Source organism: Arachis duranensis, chromosome 5, assembly GCF_000817695.3.
Source record: "Arachis duranensis cultivar V14167 chromosome 5, aradu.V14167.gnm2.J7QH, whole genome shotgun sequence".
Taxonomy (NCBI): domain Eukaryota; kingdom Viridiplantae; phylum Streptophyta; class Magnoliopsida; order Fabales; family Fabaceae; genus Arachis; species Arachis duranensis.
This window is the reverse complement of record NC_029776.3, coordinates 97,712,637-97,723,924: the sequence shown is the minus strand read 5'-3', so window position 1 is coordinate 97,723,924 and position 11,288 is coordinate 97,712,637. Positions and strand designations below refer to the sequence as shown.

General features: G+C 35.3%; 1 protein-coding gene across 1 annotated transcript; it reads left to right on the top strand.

Moving 5' to 3' along the window:
* Window positions 1-984: 984 nt before the first annotated feature.
* On the top strand, window positions 985-10,891 carry LOC107490784 (protein farnesyltransferase subunit beta). The gene is given in 13 exon segments (XM_052261977.1): window positions 985-1,444; window positions 6,451-6,791; window positions 7,442-7,477; window positions 8,010-8,092; window positions 8,192-8,245; window positions 8,421-8,472; window positions 8,669-8,733; window positions 9,124-9,180; window positions 9,264-9,336; window positions 9,445-9,531; window positions 9,603-9,747; window positions 9,838-9,962; window positions 10,466-10,891. Coding segments are annotated over 12 exon segments (1,299 nt in total). The 5' UTR covers window positions 985-1,444; window positions 6,451-6,509; the 3' UTR covers window positions 10,706-10,891.
* Window positions 10,892-11,288: the final 397 nt, after the last annotated feature.

Sequence of the window (11,288 nt, the reverse complement as noted above, 5' to 3'; positions counted from 1 at the left end):
TAAAATAGACATCAATTTTATATACTTGCAAAATCAGAATACTATAAAAAATAATATAAAAAATATTTATCATATAAATAAAATAAATACAATAAAAAATAAAAATATAAAAGAGAGTACTATAAATTTTATAATGTCACACAAAAAGAAAATATTCTATAATTTTTTTTAGTATCGTCACTACTCTTTAATTTAGTATTATTTTAGACTATAAATTTTTATTATTTATGACTCTATTGTTACTTATAATTATTTTTTTATTTATTTTGTCCTTTTTTTATAGGATCATAATTTATATTATTCAAAATTTTGATAATAAACGTAGTATATAATAATTACAATTACAATTACAAATTTTACAAATTCAAAATAAAAAAAAAATTAATATAAAACAAAAACAGAGTACATCAAAGAATAGAAAAAAAATTATACAGATAAGAAATAATAAAAATTTCATAAAACCAACAACATATATCATATGAACAGAAAAAATACCATAAAACGTAAATAAAATTGATATGAATAAAATCAAATAAAAATAAAAAAAATTTCAATTTGTTAATGATTGAAATAAATCTGGACGATTTTCATGAAAAAAAATGGAACTAAAAAATTATGAAGAAGTAGGAAGAACTACAAAGAATAACTGTGAAGATAATAGTTACTAGTATCATTCTTATAGAAGAAAATGAAGGGTAGGGTTGGTAAAAAAGAAATATTTTAGCTTCTTCTAAACATGAAACGTAAAACGTGAAACGCAGAAATTACAAATTTGAGCTTCTCCTAAACGTGGGTTCAGAGGCAGAATCAATTCTGCGTTCACAAAGATAAAAATTGCCAAACATCAAAGTGAAACTTTCAAGAAGTTCAAACGGGCTTTTCTCCTCCCCAACGTGTTTGCCAAACACACTCCAGTGAGCCACACTCACCTCTTTCTCACTATTCACTCACCACCGCTGCACCTTTTCCTTGTATACACACAACACAAGCAACCTCACACAACAGAAGAAAAGAAAAAGGGGAAAAGAGAGTGAGATTCGAGAGAGTAGAGAACGAGAGGAGAGGGGAACATAAGAGGGAGACCGCGCTAGCCACCGCACCACGTCGCCGCGCCCAGCTCGCTGCCAGTCGCCGAAGGGAGGAGCGCGACCACCACAAGGAATCGTCATCGTCGTTGCTGAGCTGGGAGAGAGAAAGCGTCGTCGTTCTGCTTTCCATCAAGTCCGTTCCGCCGCTGCCGTTGCACCGTGCCGCCACTCCACGCCGTTGACGCTGTTCACCGAGGGAAGACGAAAGTGACAAAGGTTCCTGGTGCCACCGTCACAGTGGAAGAAACCTAGAGAGAGAAACGAACGAGGAGCTCGAAGAGAGGGAGCGTCGTTCTTCTGCTGTTTCTGCCTAGCGTCCCTGCCGCCGGAATTCTTGAGCGCCGTCGTTGTTCATGGTGAGTTAATTGTGCCTAGCTACCATAATCACCACCTCTGAACCTTATCTGCTCTGTAACGACCCTCTGTGTGTTTCTGATGTTCTTGTTTTTACTGTATTTGTTGGAAATTGTCACCGCTGAAGCTTGTCATTCGAGAAGGCAAGCTGCTGCGTCCTCCTCTTTGTTCTGACACCGAATTCCCCGTTCGTAACTCTGTAACGCTTCCATTCATGCTCTGTTTAACACCCTGTTTCTCTGCTATGTTTTTATCTTAACTTCAATAGTTGATATTTTTATTTTAGTATCGCTGTATTTTGATGGAACTGTCGAAGTTGTGGTTGCTGTGAGCGGGATTAAAATTGGTGTTGTTGCCTCTATCTCGGTCCCGTTGGAAATTCCCGGGGCTGTTGTGAATTTAAAGTAACCGGATCTACCGTGGTTAATATCTGCGGGTTCTGCTAATCGAGGTAGGGGATATTTTATTAAATTAAATATTTTAAACTTTGAATGCCTAAGAAGTTTACTGAATTATTGCAAATATATGAATGCTTGATCTATGATGGATTTTGGATACAGAGTAAATGTGTGACTGATTGCGTCTCTTGGTGGTTTTATGTGGTTTGAGATCTTTGTTAAAAGAATGTGTATGTTGGTGTGAAAATTTACTGAATATGTATCGGGTGTTTGTAATTGTAAAAGCATGTTTTGTACTTCGTTTGAAATATGTTTGAATGATGACTTTAAAGACGCTTGGTAATGCTGATTTTGGTTTTTAAGAACGATTTTGAGTTAAGATCGTGATTGTGACTAGATTGCTGGAAATTCTGGTTCTAATTTTTATGTCAGATGGTGGTTATTGAACTGTTTGTTTGATTAGGTTGTGATATATTGAATTAAGAGTTCTTGGGCAACTTTGGTTAGTCAAAAGAAAGTTAGAAATGTGGTTTTAGATGAATTCTAGGTTTGAATATAGGATTTGGTATGTGAGATTGTTGGAAATACATTGTGCAGAATTTCGGCAGAAATCTGCATAATTTGCAGCAGAACGAATGCCTTTTTGGAGCAGTCCAGACCTAATTTTTAGATGAAATTATTTTTCTGTAAAACTTTAGTGTGTCTTGAATATTCCATAAAAATTTCAGGGAATTTGTTCAAGTGGTTTGGAAGATATGTTTTTTTGAAGTTTAGTGGTTGCTGCAGGTTTTTCTGGTTCATTGGTTCTGCAGTACCAACTTCCAGACGCTATAACTTTTAATTTAAACAGAATTTTGAGTTGATTTGAAAAGGATTTTAAAGATCTATCAGTCTATTTTATGTGAGTACAAGTTTCATGTTCATATCTATTTTGTAGACTTAGATAAGTCACTTGGAAGGTCGGTTGTTTGCTGGAAACTCTGAACTGGTTTATGAAAACAGGGCTCCACTTCCAATTGATATTTAATTAATCAAATGAAGTGATATGAACCTGAAACTTGTGGATTCTGAAACTTAGGGATGTTGACTGTAATCTCACCAAAATTTAGAAGCAACGGATTAGAATTGAAATTATTATGGAATTTATAGAAAACATGGCTGCTGTCCGTTTTCCGAATTTTTTGTAAATGCAACAGCAGAATTTTAAAGCTTGTATAAAATTCAATTCTAATCCAAATTCAGTAAAACCTAACTTAAATTAAAGATTAAGATCTCTAGAGTTACCTTACCAACATGATTTTAGATTAGACAAACTTAGGAAATGAAAAGGAATGTAAGTTGCCCCTAAGAAAGGTTAAAGTTAAAGGCAATGATATTGAGAGATATAGTGAAGAAAGAAAAATGAGGAACAAGGAATGAAATAAAAGTTAAGAATTATATTGAATGGGCCTTTGTGCCGAGTGCTAATGCGAAAGTGTCCGCCTAACTGATAGCATATTGTATGTTTAATTGGGCATTTGTGCCAAACTGCTAATGCGAAAGTGCCCGCCTAACGGATAGCCTGAGATTGCTAATGCGGGAATGTTCGCCTAATTGATAGCACTGTTTCTTACTGTGATACACATTATTATGATGAGGCCTAATTGACACGGGTAACCGTGATGCCAAGGTGTCTAATTGGCACACTAAAGAAACCATATTCGGGGTTGCTCCGAGTAACGTCGGGTTGCGGGTAGACAACCGACGCATGAGCTCATGGCCTGCTTAGGAGAGACATGCATCATATTGATTGCGCATTTGCATTTGATCTTGTTTTGCTTGTTATATTTTCTCTGTGATTGTGCTGCTTGACTTGTTTGTCTTATTGCAATTTGTTCGTTTATTGATCTGTTTCTTTTGCTGTTGTTTCTCTGTGATTGGGAACTAAGGTTGTGATTGGGATTAGTTTAAGTTCGGAAATTTAAAGAATGTAATAAGGTAAAAATAAAAAGTATTTCCAAGGGTTTAACAAAATGGTTTTATTGAGTAAAGTTAGTTATTTGCATTTTATTTCATTACTTTTATGGCATTCCTATTCCCTACTGAGAACTAGTGGTTTCTTCCCACCCCAAAATCCTCCACCCTTTCAGTGACACAGGTTCGGAGACTCAGTCTGAAGCCGCGGGAGATTAGGAGTTTTATTTAAGTTAAGTTCATGTGTTGAGTTGCTTTTATAGAATTTCCTCGCACTTGTTATTTAAGACTTTATTTTATACAGAGGGATAGGAGTTGTAACTGAATTTTATTTGAATTATTTTGTATGATATTTATTATTATTAATAACTATGTGACTAATATTTCTTGGAGATCTTTGGTATATGATTTTCAGTAACAGAAACAAAAGTTTTCCGGCATTTTCTTAAAATTGAAACGCGTTATCGATCTAAAGGCTCAATATTAAATAGTAAAAAAGGAAAACAGGTCAGTAACGCCTTGCTTTTGGTACGATCATAACGTGCTGAAAGGTAAGGTGTTACAGTTGGAGTGATTTCTTTAGTCTAAAAATAAATCAGAATTTTTAAATAATAATAATATAAAATAAAATAAAAACTAGTGAGATAATATAAATGCACGATAATAATGAATTAGATAGGAGATATGTTACTTTCTATCATAGAAATTTTTTGCCATTTACTCTGATTTTCGGTGTAGTTTTCAATTTAGTCGGTTGACCAGTTTTTTAACTGGTTTTTTGTAGTATGATTTTAGACATCAACCGAATTGATTAAATGACCGGTTTTAGTTAATTCGGTCGAATCGACCAGTTTGGTCCGGTTTCTAAAACATTGCTGGTGACCCTATCGGTTTATATAGTTTTTTCTTTAAACAGAAACGGCGTCGTTTCCTCGCCCCAACCCAGAATGCCCTAATCTGAATGAGCCACTACCCTACCCACCCCTGAAGCCCCAACATCTCTCTCCTCTGGTTTCTTTCTTGCCACTCTCTCCCTCAAGCTCTCTCGCCTCTCACCGTCTCACGCCACTCTCGTCTCCGGTGTCTCACTTCTCTCTCGGCCTGGCACTCACCGTTTTGGACTCAGCCACTCGTCGCGCTCTATGTTCTCAGTCCTCACAGTCTCAAGCTCAGTCGCCACCATCCTGCGCTCGCTTCCCCGGCGGAAGAACCAGACGGAACCAGCATCTGGTCCCTCAGGTGGTGGTCGTTGTCATCTTCTTGCTTCGGCCGTCAGTTCAGTTGGTCAGCTTCCTTCCTTCGCTGTCATTTTGTCCCTGAGCAGGTGCTGAGGTGAGCTTCCTTCGGCCCTGTTATTTCTTTTTCAATTTCATTGCTGTAAATCATCACTATACCTTGAATTTGTTGCTGAAATAATGATTTAGTTAAAGATAACTCAATAAATACGAAGCTTCTGATCAGAAACAACTTCATACTGTAGAGGATCCGGTTCGCTTAATACGGCAAATTGTTATGTTCTCTGTTCCAAGACTTAGTTAAATTTTATTTGTTGCTGTAAATCATATTTGGAGGTAAAGATTTTGTTGCTGGAAATTATTATAGATGAATTTGTTGTTGTAAGTGGAATTTGTTGCTGAATATATATCACTTAGCAATTTAATTTGTTGCTGGACATCACCGAGTTTAATTTGTTGCTGATTATCATCACTAAATTTTGAAAGTTTGAATTTGTTGCTGTTTTGTTTAAATAATCACTTAGCTAAATCATTGGTTGTTGAATTTGTTGCCGTGTTATTGAAATAATGATTTAGCTAAATTTTTTGTTGTTGTAAATCATATTTGGAGGTAAAGTTTTTGTTGCTGAAAATTATCATAGTTGAATTTTTTATTGAAAATTATCAATGAGCTGAATTTGTTGATGTGACTTGAATTTGTTGCTGAATATATCACTGTGTTAATTTTTTTTTGCTGCTGAAAAACATCGCTCAGTTGAATTGTTGCTGATTATCATCACTGATCTCTAAATCTATTGCTGTCTTAATTAAATAATCACTTAGTTAAATCTTTTGTTGTGGTAAATCTTTTGGTTTTTTTGTTAGAAGTTTAAAAATGTCTTCATCACAAACACCATCAGAAACAATGCTATGGAAGATATAGATGCAAATCAAAATGAGGAAAATGTTGGTCAATCTCCAAATTTGTCCTATGAAGATATAGATGTCAACTTTGTGATCACTCATTGGATTTGATTAACTGATTGTGTTATCTTTTGTTTTCTCTTGTTCATTTAAATTGAGAAAGTATTTTGTATTAGTGACTAATTTATTATCTCTTTTTGCATCATTAATTATGTCTAAAAATTGATACTTGATTTTTATTAATATGTTTGTGAAGATATGCATTTTAATTTTTAATTTTAATTTTATTTTTATAGTTCTATATTTTTATTTAATTATGACCGGGGCAACCGGATTGAATCAATGACCCACCGGTTGAATTAGTATCCTGGTGACCTGGTTGTATGACCAGGTCAATTACCGGTTCTGATAACTATGCTACCTAGTCCTAAAGTGCAATGTTCCAGATTTATCCTCCCTTTGATTTAACCGTACTACACCCTATGTCTCAATCTTTCTGAATAAATAACGTGAAAACAGGAGTATCTGAGAACATTGGAGCTGCGAGCCTGTGACGAACTGTTCCCGTGCGTGTGAAGATGGATGAAATGACGTCATCGAGTCCAACAGTGAGCCAGCGTGACCAGTGGATGGTTGAGTCGCAAGTGTTCCAGATTTACCAGCTTTTCGCGACGATCCCTCCCAACGCCCAATCACTCATGTAACTAATTCACTCACTCACTTAATCCTCTTAATTATTCTCTGTTTTCTGTAATCATTCTCCTCTTTGTTACTGGATCATCCACTCGATTGCTTTGTTGGGAGAATCCATCGACGATGAACTCCAAGACAACACTGTCGAGTTTCTCAACCGTTGCAAGGTTTTGAATTTTTCATTCAATCAGTTGTTTTGGCCAAATAAATAAAAAAATTGTGCAACTAATGAGATTATGAAGCATTTGGATATGCAATTTCCTGGCTCTTCATTGGTAGTGCATTGAAATTATTTGGATATTAGACAGCGCAGTCATAATACAATATTAAGGTACATTTTTAAGTAAAACAAATAAACAATGTTTATAGGAGCTAGTATTCGTTTATATTTTCTTTCGAAAATTAATAACAAAAAAAGGTTCTAGATGTTACGTTAGTATTAGTAATAGTAGGTTTATAGACAAATATTGTAGTTTACCAGTCCAAATTCGTTCTAAGAATTAAAAAGTAGAAGTAGAAGATTGTATACGAAATTGTCTCTAATGTGTCTGGCACTTGTCCAACATGGAGATGGTGACTATTTAGAAGTGTTCATGCCTAAAGAAAACAACCCTAAACAGAGAGACAAGAAAGAGAGATGCTGTGCTTATGTCTGTCAAGTTGAGATAATGAGCCCTAGTGTGTTGCTAAGTCTTATCGTGCCCCTTTTTTACAGCGGAGATATGTTCTGGCTGTCTTTTGTGTTCTTTATATTTAGACTTGGTCTCTTGGCTGCCCTGCTCATTACTTTAGTTTCTTGTTCTTTGTGTATCAACAGGATCCGAATGGTGGTTTTGCTGGGGGACCAGGCCAGGCAAGCGGCTAATCTAAAATAATCTGTTCTCTCTTTTCTTTTTTCTGTTTTCTGTTTTTTCCCCTTTCTACTTGAGCATTGAGCTATGGTCTTATGGAGTTCAAATTTTAAGCTTTTCCTCTTTCACTTGCTCTTAAACTGCAATTTATTGTGTCTTCCTGCCAACTCCTATGTAAATGAATAGATAAGTAGATAAATAACTGACCAGGTTGTTAAAAGAAAAATTCTCTTAGTTGTAGTTCTTGAGTTGCAACTTGCAACCTGTTAAGTTGAATATGGATATTGCTTATTGGCTAGAGGGAGAACACGGGAAACTAAAAATGGAAACAATAAAGTAGATTTAGATTTAATGGTTTGAATTTAGATATAGTTTATAATAGGATACTATGGCATTGGGTCCATGTAGTCTACTGACTAGTAGAACAAGCCCTGGTGTTGGTTGTTGTAGTTATTGTTATATCTCTCCCTTGTATTCTTTTACTGTTTAAACTTTAAAATAACATAATGATTCATATGCTTGAATCTTTCTCAGATGCCTCATCTTGCCACAACATATGCTGCTGTCAATACCCTTATTACTTTGGGTGGTGATAAATCTTTAGCATCCATTAATAGGTGTCAGTTTATGTCAATCAATACATGATGTTACGTTGTAATGATAGTTTTCATACTTCTGGAATTCACTGGTACAATTCTTTGAATATATTATCTCAGAGATAAACTGTATGGGTTTCTACGGCGGATGAAACAACCAAATGGCGGATTCAGGTATGTTGCCTTGCTTATCTTTCAGATTAATGATACGGAATTAGATGGTTGTGGTTCTACTTATATTTGGTGATCATTGCTTGAGTTTTATATATAAGAACTTATGCACTACACACTACGCTTTTAGAGATGATTTGGTCCACCATTGTCGTTTAATCCCCAAATCTTTATCCAGGATGCATGTTGAAGGAGAAATTGATGTTCGAGCTTGCTACACGGCCATTTCTGTAAGTTGGTTATCTCTTTATCTGTTCCACATATGCTTAACTATAGATGTATGTATATATAATCGTACATTGCACTTTTTTGGAGACTAATCTTATTACTGTTATACTCTATTATCCTCATTGTTGGAGGGAGACTTTTTATGGTACTTTTATCGCTAGGCATCTATTTCATAACACAGAATCTTGTTGGTTTCAGGTCGCAAGTGTTTTGAACATTTTGGATGAAGAGCTGACCCAGAATGTTGGGGACTACATTCTAAGGTTAGTTTCAAGAAGCTGTAACTTGAAATCTGTTGCTAATTCTGGCTGTATGTTTTTTGCTTGTAGAATAAAATTTATTATTTTCCATTTTTATTGGTTAGATTGTTGATAGATTATCCTTGAGATCAACTTGTGAGTGTTGAAATCATAGTGGAATTAATGCAGTCTGTTCTATGATCCATAATTAGTTTACTATGTGGCCTTAAGTTGGGGCCTTTAGGTTAGCCGGTTGGCCACTTATAATTATTGAAAGCACCAATAGCCACAATGTGATTATTTGTAAGCATTGTTTTCTTCTTGTTTGGTTCAATGGTCAACTACAAAGTTGTATAATTTCATTCTGTGTATTTCCTTGATATATTTTCTATGGTCTATGATGTTTCTCTGCAGCTGTCAAACTTATGAGGGTGGCATTGCTGGTGAGCCAGGTTCTGAGGCTCATGGTGGGTATGTTTCGGCATACTCTGTTTGTGATATACTTTCCAAATAATGTAATGTGCCATTATAGACATTGATTATTTCTTTATCAGGTACACCTTTTGTGGATTGGCTGCAATGATTTTGATTGGGGAGGTTAATCGCTTGGATCTGCCTCGATTAGTTGTAAGAGATTTGTTGCTTTCGTTCTGACTTTCAATTATTAGCATGTAAGAGTTACTTCTGAACTTGCCCATACTTTAAATGGTATAATATTCCATGGCTTTGTATTAGGAATGGACAGTATTCCGGCAAGGTAAGGAGTGTGGATTCCAGGGGAGAACAAACAAATTGGTGGACGGATGCTATTCCTTTTGGCAGGTGATTGCAATTTTCTGTTTACTTCATCAGTCTTCTGTGACATAGTTGGACTAAAATTTGAAAGTAATCAGGGAGGTGCTGTTGCACTATTACAAAGATTATATTCTATTATTAACAAACAAATGGCCGAAGTCTCAAATATTTCTAGCATACCTGAGGAGAAAGTCTGTCTGCATGGAACCTCCAGTGATGCAGCATCCCATCTCTGGCATGAAGGTTGGCTCACTTTAAAGTATATGGTTTTAGTCTTACTATAATGAAATTTCATTTTCTTCTTAGTACCTGTTTCTTCCGATATTCTCGCAGGCATGAGTGAATCCTGTTCAGCTGATTTTAAGAATATAGGTTATAACTTCATTAATGACTGGAGAGCAAAGGATCCACTGTTTCACAGCATTGCCTTGCAGCAATATATTCTTCTATGCGCACAGGTCCGCGTCTTATTTGCTGTTTCTGTTTTCACTTGGTATTTTGTATCATTCTCCTAAGAGTGAATATGCCTCGGTGATACCTTGAAAAGTTAGATATTTAGCGTTATATCATATCTCATATCTGCATTCAAGACTTCGAAATCGTTGGGTCTGATCACCCTTAAAGTTATGCTGTATGATACATGACACCCTAAGATTCAAGTTATATAACAGTAAGGTACCTTTTTCCTTTTAAACATGGTATTTCATGTACTTCTTGGCATACCTAATCTGTGGTAGACATACAAATGAGTGAGGGATAGATACTTAAATTTCTTTAGCTACAAACTTTGACACTCAAAAATCAAAATGTCAGTTGAATCAGTTGCGTAAAATCAACTAGCTCAAATCCGTAGAAAAAATTGCACTGGTTTCTTTTGCCTATTTTAGGATATCAGAATCATAATATTCCATTCTATTACATGCTTTTGACCCTTGAATATTTTATTCTTTCCTTAACGAAGGAGCAAGATGGTGGACTTCGAGACAAACCAGGTAAACGCAGAGACCACTATCACACATGTTACTGTTTGAGTGGACTTTCATTGTGCCAGTATAGCTGGTCAAAGCACCCAGATTCTCCACCTCTACCTAAGGCAGTGTTGGGCCCTTACTCCAATCTTTTAGAACCTATACACCCTCTCTATAATGTTGTTTTAGAACGATATCGTGAAGCTCATGAATTCTTCGTTGGTGGATCATGATTAGTATAGTTATGCCCATGTTTTGTTTCACTTTGATGTAAAATGCTACTATCTAAAGCTGTATTTATTCCTAGAATGTGTACACCAATTTCGTTACAACATTAATGTACTTAACTATAGGATTGGTGGGTTACATATTGTTTTAATAATATAAACAATAGTACTAGGTAAATAAGTTCTTTTCAACCAAGTCTGATTTCCTTAGCTTCTTCTCCCATGTTCTGTGTGTTCTTTTCCTTCCGTCATTCTTTCTTTTCTCCTCCTCCTCCTCTGGCTGTTTTCGATGCTGACTTGTGCTATTTTCTTGCATTTTTTTTTCTTCTATTATTTGTTTTTGGTTCTTCTTATGTTGGTTCAAAGTAATCGTTGTCATTTTTTCAGAAAAGTTTCTTTTAAGACTATCGAGACTGTTACAAAAACACTAGTTTGTCCAATATTTCTCTTATACAACTTAAAAGTGGAATTCTAATTATTATTAGTTGTTAGTATGAAATTTAGGTTACATTATCATAGAAGTGATTGATAACACATGAAGAATCTTGTATATTTGAAATGGTTTGACTTTGGAATGAATAGCTAAATG